This window comes from Lacerta agilis, chromosome 16, assembly GCF_009819535.1.
Source record: "Lacerta agilis isolate rLacAgi1 chromosome 16, rLacAgi1.pri, whole genome shotgun sequence".
NCBI lineage: Eukaryota > Metazoa > Chordata > Lepidosauria > Squamata > Lacertidae > Lacerta > Lacerta agilis.
The window spans coordinates 19,236,323-19,252,862 of NC_046327.1; the positions used below are offsets into that span (position 1 = coordinate 19,236,323).

The window sequence follows — 16,540 nt, forward strand, 5'->3', positions numbered from 1 at the left end:
CCCAAGCCTTAGTTTGCCTACCCATGATGTAGAGTGTCAGGCAACTGCCTGTGAATCCCCCAAACATATGGCTTTCATGGACAATAGACAAGATGGTTCATCTCTGGTTGGAAAATCTAAAGACCTCCGATTTCTCAGGGATCTGGAGTCTAGGAATGTGAAAATTGTACCAGGGCTCATCCTGGTTTCTGCAGAAAGTTGAGGCTAGCACCTACGGATATTAAGTCTTTTTCCATCTTTTGCTTAATGTCTCTTTCCTTCAGTGTTGTTCTGCTGAGCCGTTACACTTCTGGTATAAAGTCATCTGAGCTTTGGCTAATCCACTTTTATCTTGAATGTTGCCTTTAGCTGGAAGAAAGAACTTTCTGTACCTAATGTTTGATGCAACTTCTCAATGAAATGCTCGGCGTTATGCCACTCAGAAAAAAAACAGTCTCCTTTCTTGAAATGCACCTACGCAGGCTACCATGTTTCCCCGAAAATAAGACATAAAATAAGCTGTAGCAGGATTTCTAAGTGTTTGCGCGATATAAGCCATACCCCGAAAATAAGACATAGTGATAGGTGTGGCTATGCAGCGTACCGACGCAGAGCGGTGAAGAAGACTGGCAGTGTCAGGGAACCGTCAGAGCCCAGCGGGGTGGTGGAAGGGCTCTGCGAGGCAGACGGCTCCCAACACCACCTGAGCAGCAGGGAGACATCCTGCGGGAGCAATAGGCAGGAAAAGAGCTCTGTGGAGAAGAGACTGTGGGATGCTCCAGGTTCCCAACACCAACCAAGCGGCTCAGGGGAGGAGGGGGCAACAGCAGTTCCATTGCCCCAATTGCGTAGAGGGGTTGAAAGCAGGGATGAGAGGAGACGACTTGGGGTGCCCAAGTTCTTTTGTTGGGGGCGCTCTCAAAAAGCGCCACTTCTGGGATCTGAGAGTGACTAAGACGGTCATGGACTTTGGAGCTCTGCAATGTATAGTTGTACAATAAAGCCTGTAAATAAGAGGATTCGAAGTCAGGACTCTTTACTCGTGAGAAGCCACTACAGAAACCTCACAGGCAGCAACTGGCGTAATAAAAATAAGAAATCCCCTGAAAATAAGCCATAGTGTGTCCTCTTGAGGAAAAATAAATATAAGACAGTGTCTTATTTTCGGGGAAACAAGGTAGCTAATAGCTTCTGTACTTTTCCCTTAATTGCACTTTATTATAAACGTAAAATAGTATTTATATTTTGAGTGGCTTATGATGCACAATTACCTTTACTTGATTGATTGATTGATTGATTGATTGATGATCATAATACTTGCTTTGGAGAAATGCACTATATTGTACGTTGAGATTCAACTTACAATCTAAGATATGTCCCCTTAATGATTCTCTTTGGTCCCTTATTTTATACATTTCTTAATTTAAAAATGTGTTGGAACATTTTTTTATTGAATAAAATGCTGCATTTGCAATTGAAATTGGCAGGAGTTTTATTCCATTTCCACATCTCTCTTCCACATTGGAATACCAGAATACCATTTCACCAATCCTTACAGCAGCCATGTGAAGCTGCAAACTAGGAGGAAACAAAAGCACACAGGAGATTCCAGTCACAGATCCCATCTAGTTTGCTCTTCAGCAAATGCCCCAGACTGATACCTTTCTGAAAATAATTATTTCAAGTAGCAAAATTTTATATAGTAGCTTGTTGAAGAATGAAACATTCCAACTCGACATTTTCCTGTAGGGTTGATATTCAAATAAAATACACAGTGCTTGCAGTCATAGAGAAAGTAATGCATTTATTTTGTTTTATTCTTATTGCATGGGCATAGGTGTTGACACAGTTTCCAAAAGTAGGCAGGCTATTCTTTTTCATCTCCGTGAGTGATGGTATAGCAGAGAGCTTTGTAATCCAGGTTTCCTGCTGCGTCAATAGGAGAACTCTGGAACATCTGATCTATCTGCACATCAACAGGGAGAAAAATATATATATATATATATATATATATATATATATATATATATATATATATATATATATATAGTTAGAACTGGGGGCAACAGAGACACCTCCCACCAATCTAACTAATGTGAACCTGGCCACATCTTGAAAAGTTTGGTTGCATTTTGGAAAACAGGCATCATAAAAAGCCAAGTATTATTGACTTTGGGTAAATAGAACATACAAACCTCTTCAGCATTGAACCTGTCACCTTGGGACATCATCAAGCGTTTAATACTGTAGAAGAGACACAGAGAAAGTTACCTTGTTTATGAAAAGGCTGGCATAAGAGTCATTGTTAAGATCTCACTTCTTTAACCAGAAACTGCAGCCGAGGCTTTCCCTATGGTTACAAGTTGTGATTAAGGAGGAGAGACCTTAACTACTATCGTGGATTAAGACCAGGCACATCTAAAACAACTGGCAGTGATCTACCCATTTTCATTGGAGGGGGCGGGGAGGCCAAAGTTGTTGAGCTTTCTTTAGGAGGGGGAGGTCACAGCAAAACAGGCATGTTTCTTGCCACTAACGACTGCCCATTGCACATAACATACGGACAGAGCGAGGAAGGCGGGGGCAGAGACTTTTAACACAATACTTATTTAAACCAGTGATCGGAAGGGAACCCGCGATCGACCACAGTTGGACAACGCTGATTTAGACAATACACAGGCTCCTCTCTGGGCGTCAGCCTATTTGTATGGTCGCGGTAATTTTGCCTTAACCATAACACGTAAGCCAGGCCATTGTATGTGGTGTAGCGTTGACAGGCTTAAGGAGTGGACATGTAGGGCTAAACGACATGCAACAACAATGGACCCATGCATTTCATTGTGGCTCTGCTCCCGTGTGTGTGTGAGAGAGCAGGGTGCCATTTCAAACTGCAAAATGGTCAAGGCATTCTGAACCTTCACCCCACCCGCCACTTATTCCCGCAGCCCTTCCCCGCAACCATTTACTCCCAGCTGGGTTCATTTCCAACTCAAAGCTTGGGTGGGGGCCGAAATGCCTTTGGGGGATGGCCTGGGGTAGGGGAAAGGGGTGTGCAGGGGAAAGGGTTTGTTGCCTCCTACTCATAACTCCTTTTGCACGCTTGTGCACTCCACAGGTGACTGAAGCAGAGCCGTTTTAAAGCCAAGGGTCTGCCGCTGTCACTGCAGCTTGGTCCTTAGCAGGCAATATGAGCTGTCCACCGGCCAACAGGGGTTCTGCTTAGGTAGCTAATACTTACTAATCCTTGTTAAGGTTTCCTTTTCCCTCTGGGTCAAACATTTTAAATGCGTTCATTATGGTCTCTTCAGTGTCCGTACCTGCAGAAAATAATGGAGTACAGCTGAAGCTAGGCTGGTCATGCTATTGCTACTGAGCGATAGAAAAGCCCATTTAAAATTGGATACCCCAGAAAGAGGAGTATTAACGGGAATCTGTTATCTGTGCGGATTTCCCTACTCTTCCTTTCAAATGGAAAAAAAAACCTGCAGAAAAAATGAAAGAGCCACAGGGAAAATAACAGGATGACAATGATTTGATGATGTTATTGTGCAGATACCCTATAAAAAGAGGGAATGAAGAGTAAGTGCAGCCCAAGGTAAGAGTGCTTTAAGCTTTGGTTTTATGGGGAGCTGTCTTGTGTAACTTTCTGGATTACCATAAGGTCACCAAAAACCCCAGGAAGAAGACAAAAACCTCAAATGCAATCAGTTTAGCTACTTTAAAACTTTCAGCCTTTCATTTTAATTTTAACTTTTGTCCAGTGCTAAATACTTCAATAGAGAAAATTGCTCATCTGAAACGTCATGATTAGCCTCGCGTGCAAATTTCTGGGAAGATGTAGTTTTATTAAGAGAGTGTTAAACTTACCACTTAACTTTTCCCCAAACAGGTTCAAAAACATAGTAAAATTAATCGGTCCTGTGGCTTCTTTAAGCATAGATTCTAACTCTTCATCTTTGACATTTGTTTTACCTAAAGTCAAATGGAAAATAAATGATCTGTTGCATCAACAGAGCATGTATGTACCAGAATTACTTATACAGTATATGCTTGATGATGGTAGACACTGAAACCATCATTTGTTGTTGTAAGTGCAAGCAATAAATAAATAAATTGTTTTTTTTTAACATTCAACAGTTCCCCATTTAATCTCCCAGGCTTAAAAAAAAATCTATACAGTATAAAACTCAAGAGAGCTCAAGTTAGGAGCAACAGCAAAATCTGAATCTGAATTTCAGATCCCAGTCCTGCCTTTGAGTTAACAGGATGCATTTAGAAACGAGTTTAAATATGCTTTCTAAGGAACAGATTTAAATTACATTATATGGAAAAAAAACACAACTACTACAAAACGGAGATTAAAAGAGGATGTGACCATTTCACAATACTTGCCTAAAGAAGCATAGGTATCTTTCAAGTCTTCTTTATCAATGAAGCCATCTCTGTTCTGATCAATTAGCGTAAAAGCCTATAAAAAGCACTTGTTTATTTAGAGTGAGAGAGAGAATTGGGATATAAAACATTCTTGTGATTAGAAGAAATTACTGATTTAACATTTTGTGTTTAAGCCCAGTGATTTCAATATGCAGGATGTTAGTCTCCAAATGAACTTTTCCTGCATTTAAGTCCTGAGAATTGGGATAACCTCAAACTACTAGAGTTCAGGACTGCACACATTTATTTATTTATTTATTTATTTATTTATTTCACTTAATTAGAAAAAACTTGTACCAGTTTAAGTGTGGTGGCTTCCCATACAAGCTCCCTGGGATTTTAGTTTGGTGTTGTCAAGAGAATCTCCCTCACCCTGCAATAAAAACTACAGATCCCAAAGGTTCTGAGGGACTGAGCATTTAACCAGTTCATCTGTAGAATAAACATGCTTCATTCCTTAGATAACCCCCCTTTCTAACATGAAAAAAAATCAAAACAAATATTAACAAAGTTCTATCTCCAACTGCATCCCAAGTCTGTGACATCAGAGAGAATATCTGCTTTCTTTCTACAGGTGTGGTCTGCATGAATAATAATACCCCACCCATCTGACTTGGTGCACTGTCCTTTCCACTTCCTATTTCCATACATCTCAAGATTTGGGTAGCTGCTGAATCTTAATATTATCCCTGATTAACATTAAGAGAAAAATACAGAACAGCAAGCCTATTTGTAATTTAAAGCCTCCAGGCCATAGACAGGGAATTTTCTTACTTCCTTAAATTCTTGAATCTGTGTCTGTTCAAAGTTGGAGAAAACATTAGAAGAAGCTCTCTGAGCACGTTTAGCTCCCCCTTCCTTCTTCTTGGTTTTTCTGCTGGCCTGAAAAGAGCAGGAAATGAACTCAGCCGGTGCAGTGTAGACCCCGCGTGACAATTCAGCAGCAGCAATGGCAAACCATGAACCATTATCATAGAATTGTAGTGTTGGAAGGGACCTCAAGGGTCATCTAGTCCTACCCCCTGCAATGCAGGGACTTTTTACCCTACACGGGACTCAAAATCACAGTAATAATAATAATAATAATAATAATAATAATAATAATAATAATAATAATAATAATAATAATATGCTCTCCATCTGACTGTGTTGCCCCAGCCACTCTGGATGGTCCCCAACAAAATATTAAAAACATAATAAAGCATCAGCCATTAAAAACTTGCCTGAAACAGGGCTGCCTTCAGATATCTCAGTTGTTTATCTGAGATCTGATGGGAGGGTGCCACTACCAGGAAGGCCCTCTATGGACTGAGCTATCCCATACATATTTGGACTTCTTCCCAATTAACAGCCATCAAAATGTGCAGTGAGTCACAGAAGGCACACTTTAATTTAGGTACGCTTAAAACAGCATAAATCAGAATATGTTGTTGCTGCTGTAGGTTTTAACAAAACAGATTGTATCGCCACGCAGGCCAAACTCACCATCTTTTGTGGAAAGCTACTCTGCCCGCCTTTCTCTGGCAAATTTTTCTTTATGAATTGCCTCTTATATGAAGGGGAGGATCTTGTCTTTACAGCCCAGATCTCCCAAAGGAGATCTCAAACGTCTTAAGAACCCTGAGCTCGCAAGAGTCATTCCATACATGGCTAGAACTGCAAGATACCTTCTGTTCCCCAGTGACCGGGCAACTGTTCCTTATACATGCACTTGCCTAGTAAGTCATTTGCTTTAACTGCAAGAGAACTAAGAGTACATACAGTGAAAAACTCAGATCATTGTGATGTATTGGGTTTCAGTTATCTGTTAGACAGCTTGCCAGAAGCGTTAATAGTGCAGACAAAACACAAGTGTTTTTTATTTTATTTTTAATTAGGTAGTGCAGTTCCACCACCCTTGACTATTAAATGCACCATCCAACACCAATTAAAACATATATATTTTAGGATAATATCCAGTTGTGGAGTCCCACTTGCACAGAGTCCCACTTGAATAACATCAGATTGCAGGACCCTTAGCAACAGATCAGTGGCTAGAGTGGGACTGCAAGCGGGAGAAGAGGGAGGGGATGTTTCATTGTGCTCCCTGGCAATAATGTGGGGTCTTCCATTACTCAACCATTACTACTATACTGTAATTCAGTGCACTTACAAAAAGAAGAAGATCCAAAATGTTAAATTTTGCAGAGTTTAACAATATTTCCCTCTATAGCAAGGGAGGGGAGGACCTGCTCACTCTTGGGCTGCCTCTGATACACATTTTTATTTTAAAAGCATGAATGGACTAGGAATGGGAAGGGGTTCTGGAAGATTTCATGACAAACCCTCTGGCTTTGCCAATGTACAAAAGTAAACGGGGATCAAAAATTCAGAACAGTAGCTGTGTGGCTTTCCCTTAGAAATAAGTGGGACTGAGAAGTGTAGTGGGGTGGATCACACCAGTTACTTAGGACAAAGTAAAGCAAAAAGCATTAGGATTCATAAAACACCACCCTGATTTTTAAAAGGCTTCTAGGGATATTATATTTAAATAGTTTTGTGTGTGTTAACACAGTAGGATTGTTTTAAAAAAAATAGCATGCAGGCAATCAAGATCTGTAGAGCTTTCCTCTCTCATTTATTTATTTATTTATTTATAATTTACATAAGCTACCAACACTGAACCCAATATTGCATGGCATTTACATTAGATTTCACTGAAGACATTACAATAGTGTGTCAGTTGGGATGTCAATGACAGCAATATCCTCATTGCAGGAATTAATCTGGTAATGTTAGTTTCCATGAACCATTAACACCAAAAGGAACTTGGCTGCACCATAGATTTGATAATTAAAATGATGAGCCATGTTAGAAATATTCATTAACTCTACCCTTTTAACACTCTTGCACAGTTGCTTCTTGCTATTCATATCTTTTGCTTGCAGCTGCTCATGCTAATAATATTCACTAATTATACTGTGTTATGATATTCTCTCTGGGCTTTTGGTTGGCTCTCTCTGTGTGTATCTTTAGCACCTGCTATTTCCCTGCTCTTCGGGATCCAATTTAGGAAACAATGTTCAAACAGCTTTTAAAGTCTGTATTATATAGTTATTGAAACAGCTTTCAGGCAATAGGGGTAGATTATTAAGACAATACATTCTTCTTAAATGAGTTGTCAGAATAAACTTCTTGCACAGACTGTTACATGAATTGCCCCCACATACAATCTGTATACCTAAAAGTTTTGAAGGTGCCATTCCCACCCTACCAACTAATAGCACCTATTTTATTGTACTGCAGGATTTCAGACCTACTATTGATTTCAGTAGTATACAGCTCAACTGCCAGGATTTAAGCAGGACATCCCAGAAATACAGAAGCCTTCTGTTTGGACCCCAGAATGTCCTGGGTTTTTTTGGTCCAATACTCTGGCATGAACCAGCTGAGCAAATGGCACTCATTTTTTTGATTGGGTGCACAGACGGGAACCAGCTGCTAAAGAAGGCAGGGGGAGGTGTCAGATGACTTCTGTTCCATCTCCTTTAAACTGCTATGGGGTGCAGACACACCATACATTAACAGGGCATTTCCATCCACACACAGGATCTTGTGAACTATAGTTTACCCCTCAGAGAGCTACAATTCCCATCACCCTGAACAAACTTGTTTACAGGAATCCTTTTTGGGGGAGTGGGGTGGATGGACATGCAGCCTTTATACCCTTTTAAATGTGTTTAGGGGATGGGTGGGGTTTTTTTTGGTTTTGGGTATTTTGTGTGTGACTTTTATTACGCATTCTGTGTTCTTATCTTGACTTTTAATGTTGTGAACTGCCCTGAGACCTACAGATGCAGGCGGTATACAAATTTAATAAAATAATCATCCTCATCTATCTGAAAGAAGGTATGGCAGCCTAGCAAGAACCCTGGTCAGAAGGACTGGATGCTGCAGTTTCCCACAATAACAGAGTTGTAGGGGGCAGAGCCAAAAAAATAATAATTAAAAAATCCATCACATAAAATTATTTATTAATACTAAAAGATCGACATCACTATGAGTTTTTCAGCCTCGCAAAAAGAGCACTGAGGGCTAGAAGCATCAAAACAAAGATGCTGAGGGTCGGGCCGGTTCTTGTTTTTTGTCAAGCCAATTGATCCGCTTGGGAGAACGTGCAAATCCTGCGCGCGCGCGCTGGTTCCTTCTTTCATCCCTCACAGGCGCCTTCTTACAGATAAGAAAATATAGAACGTTTTTTGTTGTTCAGTCGTGTCCGACTCTTCGTGACCCGATGGACCAGAGCACGCCAGGCACGCCTATCCTTCACTGCCTCCCGCAGTTTGGCCAAACTCATGTTAGTAGCTTCGAGAACACTGTCCAACCATCTCGTCCTCTGTCTTCCCCTTCTCCTTGTGCCCTCCATCTTTCCCAACATCAGGATCTTTTCTTGGTAGTCTTCTCTTCTCATGAGGTGGCCAAAGTACTGGAGCCTCAACTTCAGAATCTGTCCTTCCAGTGAGCACTCAAAAACCTAAACCCCAGTAGAAGTGGCAACTGTACTTAGAATAAGCGCTACTAAGCTCAACGGACCTCACAAGTAGCACGAAAGCTCATACCAAGAACAAACTTAGTTGGTCTCTAAGGTGCTACTGGAAGGAATTTTTTTTTTTAATTTTGTTTTGACTATGGCAGACCAACACGGCTACCTACCTGTAACTGGACCTCACAAGTGAGATTGGAACCTTAGCTATTTTCTATTTTGCGTGCAAAGCCATTAAAAATCGAAATAATCCATGACTCTTTGCCCGCGTCTCTTAGCGAAAACTGTATTCGCGTCTCTCCGGAAGTTTAGACGGGAAAGCCACCTCTACGGTAGTGTCGTTAAAGTCTAGAAGAAGACGCTAACCTTTTCCTATCTCTATCGTCTTCCTCTCAACTCCGCGCAGGCGCGACGCACCGACGTCACGTCACCTGCTCAGAGACGCTTTTCCTTTTAGGCCTTCGGTTCCTGGGCGCCTTGACGTCACTTCCTCCTTAGCGGTTTGGACGAGGAGAAGGCAAGATGATCCCGCCGGTGGAAGTTTCGCCGCTGATCAAGGTAACGGAGCCCCGTGTCGGGCGTCTCTCTCTCTCTCTCTGGGCGGCCAGCCATCCGCGCGCGCCCTCCCGCCTCGTGCGGGAACCCGAGTCAGGTGCTTCCCCTCCTATGCCGGAAGGTGACCGTGGAGGAGGAGGTCAAGGAGAGCGGCTGGGAAGCTCTTGGCCTTAAGCGCCTGCGCGTCCGAGGCAGCTGGGCTTCCGAATGCCGGTTGCTGGAAGCCTCAGGCGGCGGAGAGACGGGGTCGGCTTTGGTTCCCAGGCCCCTTTTGAAGAGCCTGCGAAGATAGCTAGAGCCCTGCTGGGTCAGGCCAAGGACCCATCATCATCACCACCACCACCACCAATTTAAAGTACTCATTTTTACATCCTCAAGATATCAATGGCTTCCCTTCTTCTCTCTCCGTGGCTCATAAATCCCTGCATATTGTACAAAAAACTATGCCATTCATATCCAGCGTAATTAAGAATTATGTATGTACATACCTGTGACAGAAGAGTGCTTCTTTGGACTCTGCATATTTGCAGATGTTAACATTCTAAAATAAGCCTTGTTTTATGTAGTTCAGGGTGTGCATGTTCATGTTTTCTTTAGTTAGATAAACACATTTTTGTTAAAATATTGTTATCACTATAGTGTTTAAAACGCGTACCTTCTGTTTTTACAATCAGTAATATGTCTAAAGACAGTGGATTATTTTCTTCATGAAAATTAGGCTAGGAACGCAAGACTTGTCCAAGAACAAATTAAACTCTTTAAAAAATAAAAAACTATGCCATTCAGTATTCCATTATTACATCTATCAAAACTTATTTACACTGTTGAATTTACCTTAATGCTGCCAGCGTTTTCAGGTTATTTCCCATATATTCAATAAACGTTTTCCAGTTGTTTTCCATCCTCCTGAAAGCCTTCCATTCCAGCCTTGCCATTCACCCTGTAATCTGTTAATGTGTTTACTTACGAAAACACCTTCAACCTGGATTTTTTGGAGTAAATGCCCGCAAGGTGGCTAACAACTCAAAATGCAAAGTGTGTGTGTGTATAAATGTTGTGTGTCTTATGCAAATATACTGAAAGGCATTTTCAAATGCACAGTAGGAACATGAATTGTAATAGCTGAAATGAGAGGAAGCTAATTGGGAAGCCAACTGTTTTTGCTTGTAGTTTTAGCATGGCATCAGTTGTGCATTGGAACTCCCTGCCTTTAGAGATCAGGCCTTTATTATATTCTCTTTGGTGCCTACGTAATTTTTTTGTTTTTATTTGGGCAAGCCTATCCAGATATGTTGATGTGTTTTAATCTCTGTTTAGTTTACTGCTAATTTTAATTGTTTTTAATTACTTGCTTTTAAATGTTTTCTGTTGATAATTTTGTTATTCTTGTAAGCAGCTTAGAGGTTCTGTTGTAATCAAGTGGTATGTAAAATTTGTTAAACATGGGCAGAATGTTAAAATGGGTAAAGGTACATACACAAGCATTTGGCTCTTCACTCAATATTCATAATTGAGCAAAAATCAGTATTTTGAGTAAAACTTGACCGAGTAGCATCCTTGTTTTGTGAAACCATTTCCAGAATGGAATGTCCTCCTATTTGACTTTTAGCTGAAGGTGCTTGGCCTTCAATTTTAGCTATAGTGTAAAAGGCTTGTCCTAAAGCAGGGGTAGGGAACCTTTGGACCACCAGATGCTGCTGAGTTGATGGGAGTTGTAGTTCTGCAACATAAGGAGAGCCAAAGGTTCCCCACACCTGCTCTAAATTCTGCCGTCCTTAAAATCTGAGAACTGCAAGGTAAAATGTTTGTGTGCGTATTTAAGACATGTTCTTTCTTTCCTTATGCAATTTATTTTACAGTTCGGCAGGTATTCAGCACTGCTCATTGGGATAGTCTATGGAAAGAAAAGATATGGTAAGGAAAATTGTTATCTAATCCAGAGTTGGGGAGGCTGTGGTCCTCCAGATGTTGTTCTACAACTCTCAGTATCCCTGGCTGTTGTCTATGATGGGGCTGATGGAAGTTGAGAATCCAACAAGATCTGAAGGGCACCAGGTCCCTTGTGCTTATATAAGCTTCGAATTGATCAATTAACCATATTCAGTTTCTTGCATTTGCGCTTGAAAACTAAATTGTAAATATGAAGATAGGCAGTGATTCCACATTCAATACATTTGCGATTCTCCATGGATTTACATTACGCAAATACTTCTGCTTTTCTCCTCTGTTGCTTCTTGTATTCAAGTGTTCCTCTTTCTTATAAACCCCTTGCAAGATGTTCTAGATCCTCAATTGCAAAAAGTGTCCTGGTCACATGAATCTTGTGGCAAACATATATATGTCCAATGTAGTATTGTGTTTTGGCTGGAATCAGATGTCAAGAATCCCCAGGCTTTTGAGTTTATTTGTGGGTTGTTGTTTTTTTTATATGAATAGCATACACATGTTCACTGAAACACTTTCTATAAAGTATTTTAAAAGCTATTGTAGAAAATATTCCTGATGAGTTTTAGTAGTGTATCTGTGTTTATCTTTACAAAGCTTTGTAACAATAAAACCAAAAATAATTTACATAAAGTGGGAAAATTATATTGTAGAATCTATCTTCTGGAAAGAATTCCAAGTAGTAAGTTCACTGTTGGTACCTATCTATACATATAAAAAAATGTAAGGGCGTCATCACCCTGCAGTTTGCTTCGCCACTCACTGGTGGCACTGTAAATTACAGTGTGGAGAGAAGCAGTGCAAAGGTGGCTCAGACGAGCTGCAGAGGGACATCCAGAACAGGCTTCATCAGCCCCCAGCAGCCACCATGCCTCAATGGCTCTTCAGCCTGCCAGCTCTGGGATCCAGATCCCCAGCCCAGCTGACACCACCACTGGCCACCTTTCTCCTTTCTGGCCAGCTTGGGAATCCACTGCTTCTGCCAGTGTTCAGAAATGCAGAAAGGGGCATGTTTTTAAATTTGAGTCAACCTAAAGCACTATGGTTCTCCTGAGGCATTTCAGATGTATTTCACTTAAACTTTGAAGTGTTGCATGTATCTAATGAGTTGAAGCAATATGTAGTATACGATGAACACTCAATATTTACTGAGCAAGTCTTCCGTTGGTCAGAAAGATTATAATGCATTTGTAAATATACAGTGATGGTGAAAATACTTTATTATTATTATTATTATTATTATTTTGATGATAGACTATTTGAAGCCTATTGCTGAGGAGGAAAGGAGAATAGAAGCAGAGGAGAAGAAGAAGCGTGATGAAATGGAACGAATTGCAAAAGCACTGGCAGAAGGTATTTTTCCTAAATATAGTCCAGCTTTTAAGTTTAAAAACAAGTTGGTGTGTATGTGTGTGTGTGTGTGTGTTTGTATAATCTTAGAGTACAATGTCTCAAGTCTATCAGGTCATGTGATGGAAATGATCATAGGTGACACTTAAAATTCTAGTCACAAAAAAGGATTGAATTGAGGATTTAACCTTTGGGGAGCATAATAACAGAAACAGCTCGATTGATTGGATTTCTATGAGCAGAATTCCACAGTTGATATTCTGTACCATCCGTGGCTTATTTCAAAGAGAAGCTTGTTCTGCAAGAAAAAAAATTGTTTCTGTACATTCTTTTGATGATCTGCCTTAAAAAGAAATTTATTCCCTCACCCGCCCCCTGTAAACCTATAAGAAACTCCAAGCTAAGAACAATTTGGAACGTATTTCTGAATAGTACCAGCTTTCTTGTGTATGAATCTCGGCACAAGTCTTTCCTTGCTAAGAGAAGCTATTGAAATTTGTATTTAATGAAGATTGCAGAAATCAGCTGCCAACAGTATATCTGACATAGCTTGCTGAAGTATATTTATTCTGTATACTCTGGTGTTATTTGAATGCTGAACCAATTATCTTAATCATTTTATTCTTTCCTTTTCAGCTAACGAAGATTCAATACTGAAATAAACCTGCTTGATCTTCATCTTCATCTTTTAATATCCAATGTATGATATTTTGAAGTAGTTGATCTCAAGTGTCAAACACAACCTTATTTACATCAATAAACAGTTGCTGGAAGAGCTGTTGTCAGATTCACTAATGTGCAAAGTTCAAATAGCATAAAATCATTTCCTTCATATTTATCTAGCAGGCAGGCAGGTTTGCATATATTACTTTTCATGCGGAAATATTTGTGAAAATCAAAGCAGGATCTAATTCTCAGCTGTCTGTGTGAAAGAACACTTGGTTCCCTTGTGCTGCTGCTGGGATGTAGACTTTTACAGATAATAGGATAGTAATCTACAAGTCAGCCACTTGTAGGGGATGCAGTTGTCGTACTTCTAGGCAATACAATTGGCCTGTTTGCTTGTGTACTAAATAGATTTCAGTATACAACTTCAAAAGATGAACTGACAGGGTGGCATAGGAATGTATGTTAAAACACCAATAATTTCATCAGTGTCAGCCTTGCAAACTAAGTCTGTATGTACAAATATTTCATACCACATTTTGTGTGGCCAGTTCTAATACCTTTGGAAACATGTAAGTGACACTCAGTAATTTCTCACACTGATATGTTAAATAAAAAGCAGACTTGATTTATTTGAAGTGTTTTGTTATGCTTCCTGTAAAGCAGGCACCCCCAAACTCAGCCCTCCAGATGCTTTGGGACTACAACTCCCATCATCCCTAGCTAACAGGACCATTGGTCAGGGATGATGGGAATTGTAGTTTCAAAACATCTGGAGGGCCGGGTTTGTGGATGCCTGATGTAGAGATGCTGCCTCGTGGAGTTTGCACGATGGCATTTTATGGCAATCAGAAACTGATTCTGATTCTAGTAGTTGGACTCCATTGTAGGATGAAGTGCATGAAAGCCAGAGACGAATTATTTATTTATTGAGTGAGTGAGTGAGTGAGTGAGTAAGTAAGTACGGTATACTGCCCTATACCCTCAGGTCTCAGGGCAGTTCACAATATAAAATCACAATATCGAACTACAAAATACAATAAAAAAATAAGAGCAACTCAATAATCCCCCCTCCCCAACACATTTTAATAACTGCTCGAGCTTGTACTGGACAGTGACTTCTGGCTCTGTATGGGTAGACATGCACTCATTTATTTATTTTTATTCCATAAAACCTTTACATTGCTTGATTGTTAAAAGAAAAAACAACCCTCAAAGCAATTTATAAAAACATATCCATTGTGCAAGTATTACGCGGCAACTGGTGATGCTTCTGTCAAACTGCCTGCATTTTACCTTTGGTCTTTAGTTGGGGTATAAATGGGTATCTTGTATTCAGAGCCAGGCATGTTCTGTTGTGAGGATAAAGGGAGCATGTGAATCGTCCTGAGCTCCCTGAGGCAAGAATTGGGAGAAAAGATAATGGGGAAAACAGCTTGTGTTTATGTGCTCATCCTAGACTCCTAGAGAATGTCAGTGAAATAAACCCAAAAGAATAGAAGCAATATGCACACCGTTTGAAGTGGAGGTGACAGGGAGTTGGGGGGGCAAGTGGGATAATAGATCTGCTGAACAGCTGGCTAGAGAAGACAGGGATGCATGGTAGCTCCACCAATATGCAATGCCACCAATGTCTTGGTGTAGCTCATTATCAAGACCACTATGGTGGAAGGGGACTATTGCTAAGCTCCATAGGATTGAGAAACTCGATGGGTTGAGAAATCTCTAGCTATCCAAGTGTTGCCAACCTCCAAACACTCCCCAACTCCACATTCCTGACTTTTGGCAATGCTGACTGGGATTGAAGAGAGTTGGAATCCCACAATGCCTGGAGGGCCACTCGGAGCTGTATATAAAACTGCTGAGTGAGGTCATCTGGGAGTTTGTAGTGAAGTGTCATCGATATGCAAATGACACCCAACTCCTTTTCATCCAATTCAGGTGAGACAGATTGGGTAAACCAGTGCCTGGGCGTGCTAGTGAAATGGATGAGGTCCAGTAAACTGAAATAGAATGCAGAGGCAATGATAGTCCTTTTGGTGGGTGGTTCATCTACATGGGTTCGTGGTGGTCCACTTCTCTGAAGGGACATGATCGCAGTCTATAGCAGGGGTCAGCAACCTTTTTCAGACGTGGGATGGTCCACCATCCCTCAGACTATGTGGTGAGCCGGACTATATTTTGGGGGCGAAAATGAATGAATTCCTATGCCCCACAAATAACCCAGAGATGCATTTTAAATAAAAGGACACATTCTACTCATCTAAAAACATGCTGATTCCCAAACCATCCGCGGGCCGGATTGAGAAGGCAGTTGGGCCGCATCTGGCCCACAGGCCTTAGGTTGCCTACCCCTGGTCTATAGAGTTGCTTGTGGATGCATCTTTGCCATTGGAAGTGTCTGTGATCCTCTCTGGACCAAGAGAGCAGGGAATATTGAGCTATAAACTGGTTATCTTCAGATTATATACAGTACTGCCTTTAAAGAGCTTTTGGAAACTGCAGTTAGTCCAAAACAAAAACATTTGGGGTCTATTATTCAAGTCAATTATTACTGTTTAGCTGTTAACTCAATTTTACTCAGCAAACAAGTTACAGGTGTAATATGTCCTAAAGTAGACATACAGTAAATCAAGCATCAACATTGTGGTCCTTTTGTTTGTTTGTTAACAAAATCTTAAGATTTCTTTCTTCCTTTTGAAAAAGCTGATGCTCAGCTGAGAGTAGCGCAAGTGAAGATAGTAATTTCTTGTCATTTCTCGACCGTTCAAAGCATTCTATAAGCAGTTTAAAAATATTAATTTCATCCAGAATTCTTGGTTGCCAGGAACAACAATATTCTTCAGTAAGTCCGTCTTTGTGGTTGATTTTTGTGCAAAAAGTGGCATACGAATAAAACTAATGAAGGAAGGAATTATTAGCTGGTCAATCATTTATGATTCTCATTAACGATGGGACCAATGTTTAAAATGCCATATTTTTTATTTTAAAAAAATGGAAACGGGACTTGAGCGCGTTGTTGCCACTGGGGGCCAGCAGCGAGCAGCCTCTCTCCCTCCGCCTCATGTGAATTCGACCCTTGAGCCCAAA

General features: G+C 40.6%; 2 protein-coding genes across 2 annotated transcripts; one reads left to right on the forward strand and one right to left on the reverse strand.

Moving 5' to 3' along the window:
• Positions 1–1,763: 1,763 nt before the first annotated feature.
• Positions 1,764–6,017, reverse strand: MYL5 (myosin light chain 5). The gene is made up of 7 exons (XM_033173402.1): positions 5,899–6,017; positions 5,188–5,295; positions 4,372–4,447; positions 3,847–3,951; positions 3,218–3,296; positions 2,175–2,223; positions 1,764–1,945 (listed from the first exon to the last, which is right to left on the reverse strand). Exons 1-7 carry the CDS (start codon positions 5,899–5,901, stop codon positions 1,847–1,849), a joined length of 519 nt encoding a protein of 172 aa, XP_033029293.1. The 5' UTR covers positions 5,902–6,017; the 3' UTR covers positions 1,764–1,846.
• A 3,349-nt stretch (positions 6,018–9,366) lies between these two features.
• ATP5ME (ATP synthase membrane subunit e) lies at positions 9,367–13,557 on the forward strand. Its single transcript, XM_033173403.1, has 4 exons — positions 9,367–9,493; positions 11,350–11,404; positions 12,689–12,787; positions 13,421–13,557. Exons 1-4 carry the CDS (start codon positions 9,458–9,460, stop codon positions 13,444–13,446), a joined length of 216 nt encoding a protein of 71 aa, XP_033029294.1. The 5' UTR covers positions 9,367–9,457; the 3' UTR covers positions 13,447–13,557.
• Positions 13,558–16,540: the final 2,983 nt, after the last annotated feature.